At 32.7% G+C, this 20,853-nt stretch overlaps 1 protein-coding gene and 2 pseudogenes across 1 annotated transcript; all 3 read right to left on the bottom strand.

Moving 5' to 3' along the window:
• Nucleotides 1-218: 218 nt before the first annotated feature.
• LOC110417964 (flavonol sulfotransferase-like pseudogene) lies at nucleotides 219-1,265 on the bottom strand (annotated as a pseudogene).
• Nucleotides 1,266-12,242: 10,977 nt separating this feature from the next.
• LOC110418468 (flavonol sulfotransferase-like pseudogene) lies at nucleotides 12,243-13,548 on the bottom strand (annotated as a pseudogene).
• Nucleotides 13,549-14,857: 1,309 nt separating this feature from the next.
• GAUT11 (galacturonosyltransferase 11) lies at nucleotides 14,858-19,569 on the bottom strand. The gene is made up of 2 exons (XM_021431402.2): nucleotides 18,925-19,569; nucleotides 14,858-16,701 (listed from the first exon to the last, which is right to left on the bottom strand). Exons 1-2 carry the CDS (start codon nucleotides 19,075-19,077, stop codon nucleotides 15,247-15,249), a joined length of 1,608 nt encoding a protein of 535 aa, XP_021287077.1. The 5' UTR covers nucleotides 19,078-19,569; the 3' UTR covers nucleotides 14,858-15,246.
• Nucleotides 19,570-20,853: the final 1,284 nt, after the last annotated feature.

The raw sequence follows: 20,853 nt of genomic DNA, 5'->3' as shown, positions 1-20,853 counted from the left end.
CACTATTTATAATTAAAAAAATTGAAACCATAATGTTGGTATATATATATATTAGCAGGAGGAAGGACCAATTGTATGCACTTACGTGAGCGAGACAATAACATTGAAACAGGGCGAAGAAAATTTCATTCATTTCCAAAGAGTATCAAAGAGCTAATGAAATATAAAAACAAAAATACTAATAAAGTGATAGTTTATCACAATTGTGCATCGTGAAATTAGCTACCAAATATCAATCCAGAACCAATTAACTTGTCAGCTGTTATCTCATCTAGACGTTCTATCATCTCAGCTGTCAAATAATTCTCCGAGTCTCCGACTTGACCCTTTCTGAAAAAATGACGATTATCAACTATGATATCTCTGCTGAATTTTTGTGCGCTTGTTCTATTGACTTCCAAATTGCTCAAATTCTCAAAACTGCACAGCCTTACTATTTCTTGGATCACACCCATGCTCTCTTCCTCTAATGAGAAAGGGTGACCAAGAAATTCAGCTAGCCGCTTAACAACAGCCAATGGCTCCTTCTTCAAGTCCTCGTACTTCAAGAACAAGATTTTCGTTGGGGTTTCTAAGCTCCCGTTCCAATACCCTAAAACATGGTCCCAATAGGGTCCATAATGGGATATCCCTTGGCAAAACAACTCAAATGCCTCTTGTAATGAAAGGGGTGGGAGTTCTTTGGGCCTCAACTTGTTCATAAAGAGCCACTTGGAAACAAGCACATCTTTGGGGTTCCGGCAGATGTAAATGAAGCTGCAGCCAGAAGAATTGGTCATGGAATCGGGTAACAAAGTGTAAGGGATGTGAGTTGAGAGGAGACGTGGTGAAGGAGATGCATCGAGATTCGAAACAGATTGATCATTCTCGTAAATGTAAGCATCCAAGAAGGGAAAGCAATCATGAGGACCAGTGGTGAGTAAAGGATGCTTGGAAAAATCATAGCGGGTTCGGTTTATGGTAGCGAAAATAAGTGCTCTAAGCCATGTGGTGCCGGTTTTTGGAAATGTAGCTAAGACAATATCAGTAGGTCGAGCCTTGAAGCGATCTTGGATCCATATCACACCTTTCAAGGCAGCTTTAGGGGCAAGCCAGAATCCCTGGTAATGAACTAGATGTTCAGTCATCCAGCCTTTGCCTATGGGAAAGCTGCGGAGCGTTTCTCTATATCTCTCAAGCGTCCTTTGGAGGTCTAAATCTTGTTTCTCGTCGTAGCTCTCGAGGGTATTGTCACACAGTGGTGAGGGAGCGACAAAGTCAGCCATGTGGAAAGATCAAAGCACTAGTTTTGAAGGCAGGTTATATCGCTCATTAATGGTGAGAGACTAATTAAGGACGACACCAAATTTATAAAGGTGAGCAAATGGACAGATTGGGTAGATCAAATATTTTTAAAAAATTGATCAAAATTGACCAAAGATAAAAGAAGATCAAGTTGATCAAATATATAATTAATTTGGTCAGTTTAGTTTTAGACTAACAGATCAAAATTATAATTTTTTTAATAAATTATAATATTAAAATTTGTAAATTTCATTCATAATTATAAAATCTAAGGAAAATACTAGATGATCTTGGTTTCAAACAAGATAAAAATACTGTGATCTTTGTTGATAATCTGTCAGCTATTGCAATAGCCAGAAATCCAGTCCATCATGGTCGAACCAAGCATATCAAGGTAAAATATCATGCTCTTAGAGAAGCTGTGTATAAAAAGGAGGTTGAACTCAAGCACTGCAGTACAGAGTTTCAGTTAGCAGATATATTCACTAAAGGTTTGTCCAGGGAGAGGTTTGAAACACTAAGAACTCTTCTTAGGGTGCTCCAGATTTCAAATCATGGGGGAGTGTTAAGAAAGTGACTCTCAATCTGGAGAAGTCATTTGTTGAAGAATGGCAGGGAGCAGCTGCAAAAGCTAAAGGTTGGAAGAAGGTTCCAAGTCAAGAGAAACGATGTCCATCAGTGTCGTTTTAGTGACTCTCAATCTGGAGAAGTCATTTGCTGAAGAATGGCAGGGAGCAGCTGCAAAAGCTAAAAGTTGGAAGAAGGTTCCAGGTCAAGAGAAACGATGTCCATCAGTGTCGTTTTAGTGCTTTAATTTTCTGCTTTGTTAAACGCTCTTCATGAGTGTCGTTGTGGTTATTTTTTTTCTTAAGCCTACAGTTACTTGGTTGTTATCAATTTTGTTTGCTTAACCGTTTCTGTTTTCTTTGATCCAATTTTATTGAATGGTTTATCCTTTCTCTAGAATATATCTGGGGAAAGATCTAAGTATAAAAATGTATTTTGGAGTCTTAGCAGATCACTTCTTTTGATCAATGAAATTTCCAGATTTTTCTTGAGTTTATACTCTGTTTTCTTCTTCTCCTTCTTTGTTCTTCTTTTTAGCCTCGTTTTCTTGAAGTCACTGAAAATACAGATTATCTTACATGGTATAAGTAATCTAAAAAAAACATATATTTATTCTTTCACTCACATAATTATGTCTCTTTACAAAAATCATCAAATTAACATTTAAGATTCAATATAACAAAAAGTCAAAAATAATAAAATTAATATCTACAAAATAAAATAATAATATTATAATATTTTATATCAGAGTTTGTATAAATAATATTTAATTATAAATAATATGTTACAAAAACTAAAGTGATAACTAATAAAATTATTAAGTGTAATTATATAAATAAATTCTATTATAAGTTATAGTAATCCTTATATATAAATTAAATATATATAATATTACTTTATTATATATATATATATGAAATTAATGGTACAAGTTATCTGTTATAATGTTTTATGTCAAAGTTTGTATAAATAATAACTAATTATAAACAATAGGTTATAAAATTAAGGTGGTAACTAATAAAGTTTATAATAAGTTATAATAATACTTATATATAAATTAAATATATGTATATATATAATATATTTATACAATTATATATATAAAACATTTTATATTATGAAACATTACTACAGTGTAATAATTATAGGATATTGTTATGTAGGATTTTTACTATCATATATTATAAGATTAATATATAAGTTATATCATTTAAAATATATAGCTTGTAATTTCATATTAATACAAATTTACAAATAAATAAATATATATAGCTAATATTAAATTATTATGATTATGATTTTTATACATACATATAATAAGTTAATATATGTTATGCATATTATTAATTAAATTTACTATCAATTCTTCTTAATATATCTAAAAAATATTATTTATATATATAAATTAGTTTGGTTTTTTGGATGAATTAGTCTAAAAAATTTAAAACTAAGAGCTAACTATGATATAGTGTTACTACTCCTACAAATTTATACCACCTCAATTTTATTTGTATATAATCTTTTGATGTTTATTTTGTCCCACTACCAGACAAACAGTTCAAGTACCCGTATGTTTTACTATTATGGGTTAGTGTGCTGTTTAAAATATGGGCAACATTTGGATTCTTACTAAGATTTCTGGCATTGTTAAAGTAAAGGAGGCTGTGAAATATATTCAAGCTTAATTCATCTTAATTGTTTATTATGCCTAAAACAGTGTGTGCTGGTTAATGGCCAGAGAGAACCAAAGTTATATGAAATCAAGAAAGATTGAGATTCTAATGACAAGATCGGAGTGAAAATCGTATTGGGATTCCTTTGCATCGAATGGTGAGGCAAAATGTTTAACTAACAGTGGCTCGTCTATCAAGAAAATGAGGAACAAATTTGGACCATGAATTTATTGGTCGCGTTGTGTTTTTAAATTGCAGTCTCATGTGAGAGCCAACAAGCGTTAAACTCCATCCTGCCCCTTTACAATTACCCACAATCCAATAAAAGCTATCAAAACCAAGGCCATGCTTATCCTCCAAAACGCCAACAAAACTACTAGGGCGTAACTTAGGAACAAACATCATCAAAAGATATCCCTGCAGAGATGGACCAACCTCAAAGCTGTTTGCACAATATCTAACATATATTTACAAAAGAAAATAAGCAAAAGCATACATTTTGCAATATTCAGCATAGAAATCTGGCTAGGCGTTTCATCACCGAGAAGAGTGCTTGGTGAATGGTGAAGGCTCCATCTAGAAAATTAGCCAACATTAATTGAATCAATCAAACTCAATATAGATGGAAGCTCAGCAGTTTACCACAAACAAACACCAATAATTCTGTGGATTGAAGCTCATATCATCACATTGCTTCCAATTTCCATGTCCAAAGCTAGCACATGCGTTCCCCACCTTGGTGAACTCAGCTCCATATTAGAGACTAAAGTGGTAAAAGCCCACTTAAAATCAAAGTAGAGCCTTTCCAAAGAGTATTAAAACAATAGAACCAAAGCCCCAAAGATATTAATCTCCCTGCCATAATATATATAAACCAGCCTAATAACCATGGAGTAAGGCAATCCTTGGCAAAAATTTCCAAAAGCCAAATTGCAGCATAACTACAAAAAAATAAGGAACGAAAAGGACAACCAATAATAGAGATCATACGTGCTAAAGAAAGGACTACCTAACTCAATAATTAAGAAAATTTCAGTTGAAATCATCATTCAAATTTATTTTATGCCATTCGTTTTCCAGTTTCAAAAGCAGTTACATTAACAGTGGACTTACACATATACTCCCAATCAATATATCAAAAAACGATGAGGTAAAGTGCAAGACAAATGTGTTAGATTTTTTATTATGTGAGCTACTATTGGTAATTTCGATTTAATAAAATAGATTGAATCCGATTGTGAGATAAAGCATGAGAGCCTAATTAATATTGAAGTGATCTGTTGATGATGGGCTTTGCATGTCTTATTAGGTCAATGTGGTTTGACGATTGTGTAGACCTTGGCCTAGTAAGCTTTTAATGAGGTGCTTTTACTAGGGTTTATTATTTATACTATTGGTTAGGTTCTCTCTTCACTTTTAACAAACAGTCTCTACCTATTGTGAGTTGCCAACAAGGAGAAGATGGAAGAGGAAGATGTAGCCTCTACTAGTAGTTCTCTGGTATTTCACAACAAGAAATAGATGGGCTTTTCACGTATTATTGGGTCAGTGTGTTTTAGCGGTTGTGTAACCCTTGGCCCAGTAAGACTTTAATAGGGAGGCTTTTACTAAGATTTATTATTTAAATAACTGGCTAGGTCCCTTCTTCATTTCTAACGAACAGTCTCTACTCATTGTAAGTGGCCAGAAAGGAAAGGATCGAAAAGGAAAATCTAGCTTCTACCAATAGTTCTTCAATATTCCTCTACAAGAAATGGCTACCTTAATGAATCAAACAAGCATGCAATAATATTTATATGACTCTTGGTGTTCTAATCTTCACATATGGATCTAGGGATTAAAAACTTACATTTCGTATTAGAGCCTTCTGTGTGAAATTAAGACCCAAACAAGTTAGGGCTTTTGTTGCTCACAATGAATATATCGTTTTGGTATAAACATATTCTCTTAACTTGTATTGTAGAGATAATAATTAGATAGTGATGTTTAGGGTTTGAACATATAGAACCTAAAAATCTAGTTCTTGATTATTGATCTCAATTTTGTAGTTTTGGAGTGTTTTGATGCATGGCTTTTGTAAAATTAGGATCTAATAAGTTTTGGTAATTTTGATTGTATTAAAACAGGCTTAAAAACCAAAAAATTTGAGAGAAAATTCAAACTCGAATGGGTTGAATCTTGCTTTAGTAAGGTTGGCTCAACTTGGCAAGAGGTAGGAAAAAACTTAAATCAATCCTTAGATAAAGCCCATGTGCATAAGGTGGCATGTATGGCATGTGTGGGGCTAGAAAAATTTGATTTAGGCCCTTTTTTTCTGGTAGCTTAGAATTTAATTTCTATTTTTTATATTTTTCTAGATTTTATATGACTTTAAAATAATTATTATTTAATATTTATGCATTTTATGCATATTCATATTTTTTTCTAATTTATGTGCATGCATTTTGTGAATTTATTTCATTATAATATATTTTGGTATGCTTAGAGTTTATCGGTAGCATGTACTCTCCGTAGATTAGCCTCCAAACTTGTGTGCTCTTGGATTGTAATTCTATGTATAATTTTAGAGAATTATTTAAGTTCAAGACACTAAATTTTAGCACACATTTGCTATTAGTGTCTCAGTTGGAATGGTTCATTGCATATATTGAGTTGAGTATGCAAATTAAGGATTTTGGGCAAATTGTAAATTTTGGTTTCAGAAAATTTTTTATTGATTGATGTAAGTGATTGGTTGCCAAAGTGGCTCATTTACTAAACTTGATAGATTATTTTCTTGAGCAAAAATATTATAGGATAGTTTTTAAATTACTTTATACAATTGCCTATCCAAAAAGGGTTATTGTGTGAGGTAATTTAAAGTGAGACATGAAGCATCACGGTTGAGGGTACATCGATCTAGAAGGTCTATTTGCTCAAAAGGGATAGGTTTTTCGAAATCTAGGATATTCTCATATTAGCTTTATGTGGAGAATGCTTATCGGCATGTCATATTCTCTGTCCAAAGGGGAGTATGTGATGATGCACCTAGACTCTTTGGTTATTTTTTAGCACATCATGGACTGTAGCTAATTATTTTGCCTATTGACTAATAGTTGCATTTCTTGTCTTAAATAGTCACTTTTACTATGAACAACAATCAAGCTACTATTGAAATTCTTAACAAGTTTAACTATAAGAAATGGAATGAAAATTTGTCTTTTGCCTTGTTCATGAATGAAATAAACATAGCTTTATGTGTTGATTTGCTTGCTGCCCTTACTGATGAGAGCACTACTAAATAGAAAGAGTTCTTTGCTAAATGAGATAGAGCGAATCACATGTGTCTGCATGCCATTAAAAGAATTGTTTTTAAGCATCTGTTGAGTGGGTTGCAAACAATTAAAATTGCTAAGGACATTTATGAAGCTGAAAGTGAAAGATACCAAAAATCCAATAAGTTTGAGACTTGGAATCTTATGAGTGAGCTTACGAGTATGAAATATGATAGTGTTGGAGGGGTTAGGGATTTTGTCATGGAAATGGTCCACATTCAAATCAAATTGGCTTCCCATGAGATCACCTTTCTTAACGAATTCATTGTCCATCATGCATTTAATTCTTTACCCCTTGAGTTTACTCAAATCAAGACTACCTTGAATGTTGTGAATCAGGTTTGGAGTGTCAATAACCTTATCTCTAAATGCATTTCTGAGGAAGAAAAACTCAAGAAAGAAAAGAGTGAGAGTGCCTTACTTACCATCAATCTTAAGAAACTTAGGAAGTTTGTGTCGAATGTTCTTAAACAAGTTCAAGATAATAAAAGGTAAGGTAATGGTTAAACTAAAGGGGTAGGAGGTCCTAAAGTAATCATAAAGAAAGATGTTAGTTGTTTTTTTTGCAAGAAAAAGGTCACATGAAAACTAAATGCCCTAAATATAAGTCTTGGTTAGAGAAAAAGAATAAACAAGAAGGTAAGTCATTGGTCCTAATTTGTTTTGAATCCTATTTTGTTAGTGCACCACCAAATTCATGGTACCTTGATAGTAATGCAACTGTTCATGTTACTATTACTTTACAGAGATTCAAAAGCAAATACAAACCAAGTGAGACAAAGACTAAGCTTAGAGTTGGAAATAATGCCAAAGTAGATGTCAGTCATATAGGAACCATTAGCTCAAATTTAGGGTTTGGTTTTGAACTTGTTTTGAAATATGTTTTTCATAGATTGACATTTAGACGAAATTTGATCTCAATTTCTATTATGAATAAACTTGGTTATTATTTTGGCATTGTTAACGAAAAATTAGACTTGCTTTTAAATTTTAAAGTTATTGGAGAGTTTAAGCTAGTTGATAATCTATATAGGTTATGCTTGGTCCCTAATAATGAATATCGTTGCATAATGTTAAAAATACTGTTTTTAAAAGATCTTTTATGAAAGAAAACTTTTCTCTGCTATGGCATAAAAGAGTAGGTCACATTTCTAGTATGAGAGTTGAAAGATTAATAAAAGATGGCCTTTTACCTTATCTTGATTTTGAAAAGTTAGACACTTGTGTAGTTTGCATAAGGGGTAAAGTGACTAAAACTAAGAAAAAAAGGGCAACTCATAGAAGGACCTTTTGAAAATTGTGCACATCTTTATTAGTGGATCTTTTATAGCTACCTTATGTGGAAACAAGTACTTTGTTACTTTCATTGATTATTTTTCTTGTTTTGGTTATCTTTACTTAATTGATGAAAAAATTGATTCTTGTTTTGTGTTATTGTAGACACAAAACTTAAGCAACCGAATGCTCTAAAATGATCATAACAAGGAATTTTTAAACAAAGCAATTTATAAGGTTATTTTTAATGTAGTATGTTGGTTGGTATTCTATTAGCAATGTGGGTTGCAGTAAGAACTGCTTCTCCTCGAAAGAGACAAGTAAAGAGGATTGAAACATTAAGGCTTTGGCTACTACAAATATATGTTGGTGCTTCCTCTCAATAACCCCATTTTGATGAGAGACTTCTACACAGGACAATTGATGAACAATATCGTGTTTTTCGTAAAAGTTAGTGAGATTAAATTCTCCTCCATGATTTGTTTTAAAACATTTAATAGAAATTGAAAATTGATTTTTAGCATGCTTAGAAAAAAATGTAATATAGATAATACATCTGACTTATTTCTTATTAAAAATATCCATGTAAAACGTGTAAAATCATTCACCAAAGTGGGTAAAAAATGTTGACCCTTAATGGTAGGAACAACATAAGGCCCACATACATTAGTATGCACAAGCTTAAAAGGAAAAATTGCATTCTTAATATGAACAGGAAATGGTAATCTTTTCATTTTTGTATAAGGACAAATGTCACAAACCAAATCTTTTGAACAATTGATGTTAGGACATTATTTATGAATGACATTTATTTTGTTTAAAGTTATATGGCCTAATCCAAAATGCCATAAGCCAAATTGTTTATACATTGCTTTACAAGCATTAACAAAAGATTGTATTGGAAAATGTACAAGCTTATCAAAACTAAATTTAGAAAGACATTTTTCATCTTGATAGTCTTGTAAGAAGTATAAACCTGAGGACACTTTAGCAATCCTAGTCACTTTTCATGAGAAAGATCCTGAATAATAAAAAGTTTATCAGTGAAAAGAATAGAAGCCTTTGACGAGAGGTGAGTTTGGTCACTAATACAAGATTAAAATGAAATGAAAGAACACATTAAACTTTGTTCAAATTCAATAAAGCAGTCAATTTGATTGTTCCTCTATGAGTGATGACTATAGCGTTGACATTGTTTGGTAGATGGACAAAACAATTCTTAATTGGTTTAATAGAACTAAAACTAGATAAAGAGCATGATATGTGATCAGTAGCACCAGTATCCATAATCTAAGAATTTTGCTTAATCATGAACTGATTCACATTCTTATAATTAGGTGGAAGGTTATTTATAGTATTAAAACCAAAGATAATACTTGCCAAAGTTGAGTTAACCAAGGAGAGTTTTGCATGCTGAGTGTTTGATGAGCTTTCAAGATAATCTTCACTGTTTATACCACTATCATTGAGAAGTGTCATCAATTTTTGAACTCGATGCTTGATGAGTAATATTTGAAACATGGAGTTTGTACCAACAATCTCTTCTTCTTGATCAGTTTGCATAGAACTTCTAGCCAATGTATTTGATATAGTATAAGCATTATTCACTGTTGATTTAGATTTCTTGAAATTTCCTTTACCTTTTGTAAACTTAAAATTTGCAGAAAATCCAATTAATCTTTAACACTTCTCTTTTTCATACCCTTCTTTCCACAATAACTACAAATCAACTCTACTTTGTTTTTCTTCCTATTATCCACAGTGGGCATCATAGCTGATGATTCTATTGCTGGATTCGATTGAAATAGTAAACTCTTTTAAGATTCTTCCCTTAAAACCGTATTATATGCTTTGTCTAGCTTCGGAAGGGGTTCCATTGATATAATTTGGGACCTTAATGAAGAAAATGATTCATTGAGCCTATTAAGAAACCTAAAATTCATATCTTTTTTATATTGGTTTGAATACTTATTAAAACAGGTAGGATTACATTTGTCACATTCACAGTGTGGCAATGGTTTAAATTTTCTTAACTCTTCTCGAATACCTTTCAACTCGATAAAGTAAGAATCCATAATTCTAATACCTTGATTTACATTACCTAAAGTGTATTGTAAATTGCACACATGTGTATCATCGGGTTGTGCAAATTTCTATTTAAGAGTGTCCTAAATTTTTACAACATTATCCATATATAAAATAGTCGAGGCAATTGGTGGTGAAATAGAGTTTAAAAGCCATGCAACTATTAGATTATTGTATCTAATCCATGATCCATATAAAGGATCTGTCATGCTTGGTTTAGGAATTGATCCATCAAGAAAACTAACTTTATTTCTTGTGGACAAGGCTAGTAGAAAGGATCTATTCAAAGCAATACAATTACTGGAGGTAAGCTTGGGATTAACTACAACTGATCCTTGATTATCAATCTGATGCGCATAGAAAGGAGATTAAAGATCCTCTAGATGCGGATTACTAGACCTAGGATTTGAAGAATTATTCACCATGGTTTATGAATCTTTAACCATTAATAAAATACTAAAAAATTCAATATCAAGACAATGTTTCTAAATCAACTAATCAAGATTCCAAAAAAAAAAAACCATAGAAACTTCAAGTAAAAATCGTTTGTTCACTCCATATCAATTCAAGATCTATGAGAAACAAATATGAGATCTTTAAAGAAACAATGGAAAAACCCAAGATTTACACTGCAGATAAGATGAATCAAATTCGATTGCAAACCTTAAGGAAGTTTGACGATGATTCGCAATTAAGAACCCCTACCTCGAACATGGCTTTGATACTATGAGAAAAATCGTGGAAGTTTGAGGGAAAAACATTGTGGAAAAAATTCTTTGTATTATTTCATTTAATGAAAAATTCACAGAATGAGTGTCTTTTTATACACAAAATAAAAACAAGGAAAAGAGTCTATTATAAAGGAGGGAAAATTAGTTAGTAAAAAACTAAGTATCTACTAAAGATAAAATGATAACAGTAAAAACAAAACTAGTAAATAAACTTAAATTATTGTACACGTGTTTGTGTAAGCTTTAGTGTTTCTCATTTTAAACTAATCTTTGAATCAATTTCTTTTTCATCTCAGTTGACTTTTCACTACAATCAAGGTCTTTCACAATTTTTATTCCAAATTAATATGAAATTTCTTTTAGCAAGGATATAAACATAAAAATTCACCATAAAACTTGAAAATATCCCAGAAATTATAAGCTCTCCAAAGGTTTGGAAAGTTTGTAAAATAAGTTGAAATTGAAGTCAAATGAGTGTTGCATTAATCAAAAAAATATTGATAGTTAAGCGAGAAAGGCTGGTTGAATCTTTGTTGGATGCGTCGTTGCTCAGAATAGTATTGAGAAGGAAGCTGAAACCCCAAAAGTCTTCTTGAAGATGACAAGCTTAGCAATTGCTTGAACTGGTTAATTGGGTTTGGCCACACCAACAGCAAAGCACACCCACGATGATCACGTTGAGAGAACTCCATCAATTTAGTTGGAAGCACCACCCCCTATCTAGAAGTTTTGCTGATTATTTTATAATTAATACTCCATCAATTTGATTCAGTGATTAGCATATGAACCTTGATTTAGATCTCTCTTCTCTAAATAAATAATTAAAAAAACATAATTAGATATAATATAAATAGAGGTTGTTGGATTATGGCTTTGCAAATTACAATAGGGTTATTATTTTATACGCAAAAAGAATGACGGGATGAGGAGTAGAGAGAGATAAGATGAAGAGAATTCGGAGAAGGAATAAAGAGAATGACATCATTAATTAAGTGGTTGGTGTATAATTTCTTGTTAAAAAGGGTAAGATTTAAATCGTCAAAAAATTGAGATGAAAAACAAACTCATAATGTGTGACCACATCAACCCTTATATGCTGTTGTCAATTGCCATGCATGTTCATTTCAATTCTAATAGTAACGGATGGGTAATATACATTTTCACACTTAAAAAGGAAAAAATAATTATGGGGTAAGATGTTACGATTAAAAAGGTTCTGGATAAATATAAAAATTATTTTAGATCACTCTAATTTCCCCAACAACAATCATTTATATCATGAAGCGTTGTTGCTAGTGAATAACAATTATGAAAACATAGATGAAAAGAAGACACATATCAATCAACAAATTAACTTGTGCTTAGCTAACAAATGTTAGTCCAGAACCAGCTAACTTCTCTTGTGTTATCTTGTCTAAATGTTGTATCATTTCATTTGTTAAATGATTCTTGGAATCTCCAGTTTGACCTTTCCTGAAGAAGATGTTGTTATCCATAACCAGATCACTCTTGAATTTGTGTGTCTTTGTCTTGTTGACTTCCAAGTTGCTCAAAGTCTCAAAACTACAGAGTCCTATTGTTTCTTGGACCACTCCCTTATCCTCTTCCTCCAGTGAAAAAGGTACTCCCAGAAATTCGGCTAATCTCTTAACAACAGCCGAGGGATCCTTCTTCAAGTCCTCATACTTCAAGAACAAGATTTTTTCTGGGTTTTCTAAGCTCCATTTCCAATACCCTAAAACATGATCCCAGTAGGGTCCAAAATGCGATATCCCTTGACAAAACAACTCAAATGCCTCTTGTAACGAAAGGGGTGGCAGCTCCTTGGACCTCAACTTGTTGGAGAACAACCACTTTGAAACCAGAACATCTTTGGGTCGCGACAAATGTAAACAAATTTGCAGCCAGAAGTAATCATCGAATTGGGTAACAAAGTATGAGAGAAATGAATTGAGAAGAGGCGCGGTGGAGGAAGAGCATCAAGACCAGAAATAGTTTCATGGCTCTTATGTACGTAAGCATCCAAGAATGGAAAACATTCATGGGGGCTTCTAGTGAGTAAAAGGTGAGTGGATAAATCACAGCGGGTTCGGTTAATGGTAGCAAAAATAAGTGCTTTGAGCCATGTGGTGCCAGTTTTTGGAAATGAAGCTAAGAATATATCAGTCGGTTGAACCTTGAATTCATCTTGGATCCAAATGATACCTTTCAAGGCAAGGTTAGGCGAAAGCCAAGAACCTTGGTATTGAACTAGATGTTCAGTGATCATCCAAGCTTTGCCTATTGGGAGAGTTGGGAGTATTTCTCTATATTTCTTATGGTAGGCCATTTCAATGGCACCACTTTCTGATGAAAGGTTTGCATCTTCTCGCTTATTTTGGGTGCTGGGGTTATCAAGTTTCGGAGAGAGCAAATGGGCAGCCATATCAAAACTGGGGTTTGAGTTTTGTATCTAGGCTTGGGGTGTGGCCTGATTGAGAGAAGGCAACAATACCATTTGATGGCAATTACTCTTGACTAGTTCTTTACAGTAGGCAAATCCTATAAGCAACCAATATTGAGTATAAACATAATTTGTAGGGTAAGGAGGACAATATTTAATTGTCGACAAGATCGAAAAGTTAGGTCCCCTGGTGATTCGCAAATCTAAGGTGGGGTCTTGGTGGAGATAATAAGAGATAATAATTGCGTTCTAAAGATTGTTTATTTATAATAAATAAATAAATAAATAAAATTTAAAATAAAAAACAATTAAAAAAATATTGATACTTTACTTTGATTGAAAATAATGTCATTGTAATGCAAATAACATTACAATTTTTAATATATAAATAAAGTTATGATTAAAATATAAAAAAAAATATTGTAACATTTGATTACAAATATTTTACAAAAAAGGTAATATCAATTTTCAAAATAATTCTTATTTATTAAAATACAAATTGAATATACTTATATTTTTTATTATTAATTTTTATATAATATTATTTCTTAAATATATTTTAATATCATATATTTTATTTTTATTTTTTATTATAATTTTATATTTAATATTTATTTAAATATATTTTTTATATTATATATTTTATTTTATTTTATTTTTAAAAAAAATAATATAAATTTTATTAACCATTACCATCCACTATCCAAAATGATTATTGAGAGTAATAAAGAGACATCTCTTAAAATTTATATAAAAAAATTAAATTATAACATTATAGAATATTTTTAATTGAAGAGTAAAAATATCTTTAACAACACTTCAAAACGTAATGCAATTTGATTATATTGATTTTGAATTGTAATCATATTACATGCAAAAATTGTAATATGATTATATTACAATCATACATTATAGTAATTTATTAATAAATAAATATTACAGTATAATTTAATTAAGTATATTACAAAAAATATACTCTTACTTCTTTGGTACAAAAGATTACTTAAAAGGAAAGGAAAATTACTCTTGTAAAGCTTTGAAAAAGGAAAATTACTGCTTTGCTTCTGCTCTTAACCACCAATCATCCATCAATTAGCTCACTTTTCAAAATATTAAGTGCCAACGAACCCGGTTTTTCTTGTCTGTATCATCTCGATAATACAGGCATTTATGAAAGCGATAGTTTTTTCTTGAAGTCCTAATCAACGGCAGCTACCACGCAAATGGCGACGAAATACAGGAAAACTTAATATATACCAGCGTTTTTTCTTATTTATTTAGAATAAGGAAATTCAAATTCCATGTCTTTGAACACAAGATACGTTCACCTTCTCAAGGAAACGAATCCGATTTATACTCACCAACTTGATATATGCCAACAAAGCTTTTACTGCAATGATGATTAACCTTTGTTTTTTCTATGCATTTTACCTCAAAGAAACCCATCTCAAAATATGGACCTGGTAAAGTGGTTCAGGTATGACATAACAAGAACACGGAGTGAATATTATAGGGATTCAGCTACAACATATAATCCAAAAGAGCAGAGAGATTATTACAATAATTGGTAAAGAACAAATAATTCCTACAGTTTGCTTGAGGGGAAAAAGAAATTCCCATCAGCCAAAAATGAAATTCCCACATCTCTTCACCTTTCAAACTTTATCTTGTATAAAAATCTTTCTTTTCCTTTCAAGAAACTATAATGAAAAAGAAAAACTAAGATTAAAAAAATAAAGAAAAGAAATTTAAAATCTCCTAACAAAGTCAAAATTTTCATTTCCGACTCTACAAATAAACCTGATCAGCCTTATGGGTTTATATCATTGACTATCACATAAATTACTAACAATAACCAAAAAAAATAGCACATTTTAACTTGTGACACAATCTTGGAGATATGGGTGGCTCAGATTTATGTACCTTTCCCATAGAGGCTTGTACCTTCCAATTGCCAATTTTAGCCATGGCTTCATGTTCCCGTTAAAGTGAACAACCGCCGCACTCTCAATAAGGCGGTTGTCAATGTTAAGATCATAACCTAATCCTAACACATGCCATCTCCGATCAAGGGGTTCTGTGAGCCCATAAAATGCTAAAAGACCGGCAGGAAGAGTTCCCAGTTTCCATAGTGTCCGATCAGCATTTTGCTCCTGCCAGTGATGATATCTTGCAGTGACATTTGCTTTCCTCCAGGCAATCAAATCTAAAACATTCATGCCAAATGCCCATCCACATGCTTGTGGATCAAACTTAGAGCTGATGACCGGATTTGAGAAATTGAGATACTTGTAATAACGATGAAATGATTCAAGACAAGTCTCCACCGCCCCATTTACATTTCCATGCAAATCCAATGAGAAAAGAGGTGTTAGATCTTTCTGGACAACAACATCATCATCAAGAAATACTATCTTCTCCAGCTGTGGATAGATCTCTGGTATGTAAAACCGAAGGTGATTTAACAAGGAAATATATTTAGGGTTCTGCAATTTTGACTCAACTTTCAAATCTTGATTTTCCCCGAAATAGTAGGCCCGTGAATCTACATCAAGTAGCTGCTTTATAATGGGAGCATAAGAAGCATTCAACCAAGAGAACTCCTCTATGTTCTGCACCTCTACAGTGGACCCCTTGAAGTCATTGCTAAGGAACCAAGCCTGCATAGCTCCATAGCTAACCCCATTGGTGACAACATGGAAAACTATCTGTTTAGGATGATCAGCATTGGAAATTGTAGAATTAACTACTACTGAGGTTGCAAGGACATTGTCTGAAAATATGCAAAAGTGGTAGAGATTGTTGTCCGCAAGTCGAGGAGAGTTTCTCTGCTCATTTGCAAGGTCTTTAAGGGATGGCCTTCTAAGCCAATCAGCTGAGAGCTTGACAATTAGGCAGTGAAGACTCTTGGGAAATGCTTCTGCCACCAATTGTCCAAACACAGTACTCTGAACAGTGGCTGCATTAGCTCGCTCTTCAAGGGCTTGAATATGAGATTTCATCGTCACTATTGTAGTTGCAATGTCATAATGAGCATCTTGTGCCTTATAAATAAGAGACGATAGACTGCTAATTATCGGCTCTGCTTCCTCTAGTGTAATGGCCTGCCCTCTCATTGCAGCTTTTGAAAGCAAAAGCTGGCAACTCCTAATCTTTGAGCTTAGCTCCCAAGCAAGGTGAAGGTTATTGTGCTCTTTTGCAATTATGACATAAGCTTTGGCAAGTGTCATTTGCTCTGCCAACTGCCGAGAGTATGAGGTAGCACTCAATATTTCTTCAGTAAAGTTTAAATTCTCATGAACAACCTGCTCCATTCTTGAATCTTCTTCCTGGCAGAGGGAATTTCAGGGATGAGTAAGTCATCCAATAATCATTTTAAAAGAAAAAAAGCTATATAGCATACTAGTTAATCAGTTAACCTTCAATTACTTATAATTGGGGGCTAATCATATCCATATCATATATCATATTAAAAGACAGAAAGATGGAAGACACAATAAGAAGTGCAGAAGCACTACAGAAAAGAACAACAGATTGCACCACCTAGATCTAGCATATGAATCCAACTTCATCAGAATGATTTCCCAATAGCACAAAGATTATTATTGCAATTTGAAAATCTGATTCAAGTTTCATAGAAGATATAGATATTCCACCTCTTTCTTCCTTCTGGTCTTAAAGAGTAACCAGGGCAATTTCAGCCACATATTCATTTTCCATTTCACCAAGTACTAGATCTTTTTCCTTTTCAGCTGTTTTGCTGAAAGAGCATGCCCTTGACTGATCAACAAGAACAAACTAACAGGGTGTGCTTATTCAGGAAAATGGAAGTGGGTAAATAGGATGCCAACTTGAGTTGGAGAGTTGAAGAGTTGCTGCTAGCCGTGATGTCAAAGTAATGACAGATTTATGAAGGTGGCGGAAAACGCAAAAACTATAAACTGTTGTAGTAGCAGAACCACTTTACTGCTAGCACAGTGCTGGGAGGTGTAGTGTAGTGCTAGATAATGGTTTCCAGAGGTAGCAAATAAGCAGCTGCATGACTAGTATGGTAATGAACTCAAAAAATTTCTCTATTCCTCTCCCTCCAATTATCTAGTTTGCACCTTTATCATTAGAACTTCTCTATGAAGTTGCAGTTATGCTAAATAAAGAATTGAATTGCAAAACCAAGAATCCTATTTTCAAATCATAGGACTTCCATAAACCAAAAATATAAAACCATGTGCCTGTAAATCTATAAATCATATGGAAATACCAAAGATTTCAACGAAAAATGCCTTATTAAGGTAAGAAGATTTCTCTTTTCGACAGTTTTAGCATTTATCATATGGTTTCCCTCCATAATAGAATTCTAAGAAGAAAGAAGAAAAAATTCTGTTTCGTGCAAAAGCATGTATACACACAGAGACAGAAAATATTAAGTAATGTGTCAATAGGTTGCAGACATCTAATTATCCATCACCGAAACTAATCCCCGCAAGAAATTGTGGGAGTAAAGGTTTTTACTTAGTGTTTATCAAAGAAGAGGTGTACAGGAAGTTCCTGTAAATTTGACAGTTAAAATACCTTTTATTGTTGTCACTTCTGCATAAGCTTTTGAAATTTAAGTATATTGTTAAAATCTGGTCTTAATAAAGGCTGGTTAAGCTGCATAGTGTAATCTCATTAAGCTAGGTTGCAGTGTATTCCTGTGAAAATTAATTTCAGAAGGGTACCGACCATAAACCTTAGTTACTGAGGATTAAGCTCCAACTTGATCACACGGGATTGTTCATTTAAATAGACAATCCATGACCAAGTTAAGATAATATGATACCAAGCATAGCTAAAAAGTCTTTGAATCAACAGTAATACTAAAAAGAGAGAACATGCATAAATGTTTCACAGTCAACCTTTTGTGAACCATATATAAACTCTATGGTTTTATATCCTATGGACGAATAAAAATTATCCACCTTGCTTAAGACATTGAAGGCTCTATTCAACTCACAAAATAAACCACACAGAACAATATATCAATGGTTTTGAAACCAAGAGTTGGAATGAAAAAGTCTATCTGCGTTCTTCAATTGATGACATCCAAATACCATGAACATAATATCCCTGTAAATTCTAATAAGAAATCCACTATAACTACTGTAACTCAACTTAAAAATGCAAATGCAAGATTACATGTAAATTAATACATGAAAGCAACTATCTATCCCAGATTACATATATAAATACATTAAAGTAACTAAGTATCACGGATTACATGCTAAAATCCAAGCTCAACAATCAATCCAGAACTCTCAAAACCTCAATCAATAACCATTTTAACCAAATACAAGAAAGACCCTTTTTCTCATTTCTTTAGTTTGTATCAAACCCCCAAAAGTTCCATTAAAAAAAAAAAAGAAAAATTTTCAATCCTATCAACATCCCTAGCAACAATAACAAACTAAACGCACATAAACAAAATCAGAGAAAAAAACTAATACCAGATCAAAACTAAAACATCAAAGTGAAGAGAGAAAAAAAAAACAGGACATGAGTTGTCTGTTCCTTACATTAACAGTCTGCTCAACCCGATCTTCATGTTGATTATGATGAACAATAAATAAAACCAATACGGCAAGAACAAACAGCCCAAGCAGCGCACAGATCCAATGCGAAAACCTCCTACGAACCGGGCGCCGGTAATCGGCAGCCCGCCGCCGCATCTTTGAACCAAATATCCCCCACAATTCACCACCAAATCAAGATTCCAGCACTACCCATTTCTTCAGATGCGATATAAAAAAACAATTCGAAAGAAATTATATATAATCACTCCCCACTCTTTCTTTCACTGTATAAAAGCTGTAAACATATAAAACAAATAAAGATAACGAACAATAATAAAGGAAAAACTTCTGGGGTTGTTTTTGGGATGTGAATGAGAATCCTATAATAACTGACGGTGGTGGGATCTGCGTTTTGTTGCCTTTGCATGAATCGCTAAGAAGAGGAAAAGAACAAAGATTTTAACCAGGGAGAAGATTGTTATTTCGGGTCTTGTTGGGTTTTTTTTTGGATTAGAGATGTGAAGAGAGGGAAACGAAACAAGAAAAGGAAGGGACAGCACATGAGGTCATGTGATGGGCTGAAGCTTTTGTTACCATCTCTGCTAGGTTGAATGCCTGTAATATTCTCTACTTCGGCTCTGTAGCTTACTACTATATACAAAACTTTGGAGTTTATTTCATTTCAGTTAGTTGCCTTTTATAAGTCAACGAAAATTGCAGGTGAATATTTCACTACATTTTTTCATGATAGGAACCGTTATGGTTTTGCTTGTACTAATGCCTCACAACACAAAATGCAAGTTACCTTTCATGAAAATGTTTAGATTTTACCTTCTTTAAGGTTAATTATTGAAGTGTTTTATAACATTTTCACATGACAATGAAAGATAGAATAAGACAAAACAAGAAAATTATGGCAATAAAATAATTGGAAAAAAATAGCTAAAGCAATGAAATGAAGGGTATTTTTCTTCTGTTTTTTTTTTTTTAACTTGTTTTGTACCTTATTCATTATTGACGATAGATTAATGTGTACTTCTGTATATTATGCATGATAGGCTGGTGTATTTCAGTAATTTTATTTTTTCTAATAGTTAATATTCACTTTATTAAAGGACCTCTGCAAAAGGGTCGGTTTTGCACTTGCAACTCGCAGATCTGTTTGCACCTGTGCCTGTTGTTTAAGCCAAAGCTTCGGGCTCCAACACATAAAATATTTGACTGGGGCTTCCATTTAGACTTTAATATGGTGAGGTTTTCGCTTTTATTGAAACAAGTTTCTGGCTCTGATTATTTTGGTTTTTTTCTTACCTTTTCCTCTTCATATCTTGCATTGTCTAGTTGATCATTTCCTACAAATTCAAACCAGTATCTCCTAAACTTTTGTTGTCCTCATCAAACAGATGATAGTGACATAATAATAGATGGACTTTTTTTTCTGGCAGTCAAATGTTTGAAATTTCAAACGCAAATTTGATATGACAGCAGTTGTTGTTTGATTAATGCTGCTTGACTATCTAATAGAAAAATTAGAGAGAAAGAGTGAAGAGAGTGGAGAGTGCTAGGAGATATTGGTGGTTGCAAAAGTTTTCGTCTTATCATAGTTTAAATATCGAATTATTGTTATGACTTTTCCTTGTCGGTACAAACTAGATATATTGTGACCTTTCTTGCATGCTCGTACGCTACAACTTAATGAATGAAAGGCTTTATTTTATCAATTTTTAATAGGATACAGTAGTACGTAATATGACTAAATTAAACATCTCTTTCTGTCTATACCTCCTTGCCAAGTGCAAAATATTAGAGCAAAAGATGAACATATTTAATTTGACAGTACACTACCATCCTTACCCTGCCCCCTTAGCCGGTTTATAATTAAATTAAACTGTGTTCATGAATCCGCGGCTAAAATCTTCTGAGGGCACAGCT

This window comes from Theobroma umbraticum, unplaced genomic scaffold (assembly GCF_002168275.2).
Source record: "Theobroma umbraticum cultivar Fairchild unplaced genomic scaffold, ASM216827v3 scaffold_50.0, whole genome shotgun sequence".
NCBI classification, from domain to species: Eukaryota; Viridiplantae; Streptophyta; class Magnoliopsida; order Malvales; family Malvaceae; genus Theobroma; species Theobroma umbraticum.
This window is presented reverse-complemented; position numbering and strand designations above follow the sequence as displayed.

Excerpts from the sequence above, each read along its gene's own strand:
- GAUT11 (XM_021431402.2), bottom strand. The coding sequence starts at position 19,077 with ATGCGGCGGCGGGCTGCCGATTACCGGCGCCCGGTTCGTAGGAGGTTT. Across the intron at positions 16,702-18,924 it reads GGGTTGAGCAGACTGTTAAT|GAAGAAGATTCAAGAATGGA; the intron begins GTAAGGAACAGA and ends TCCCTCTGCCAG.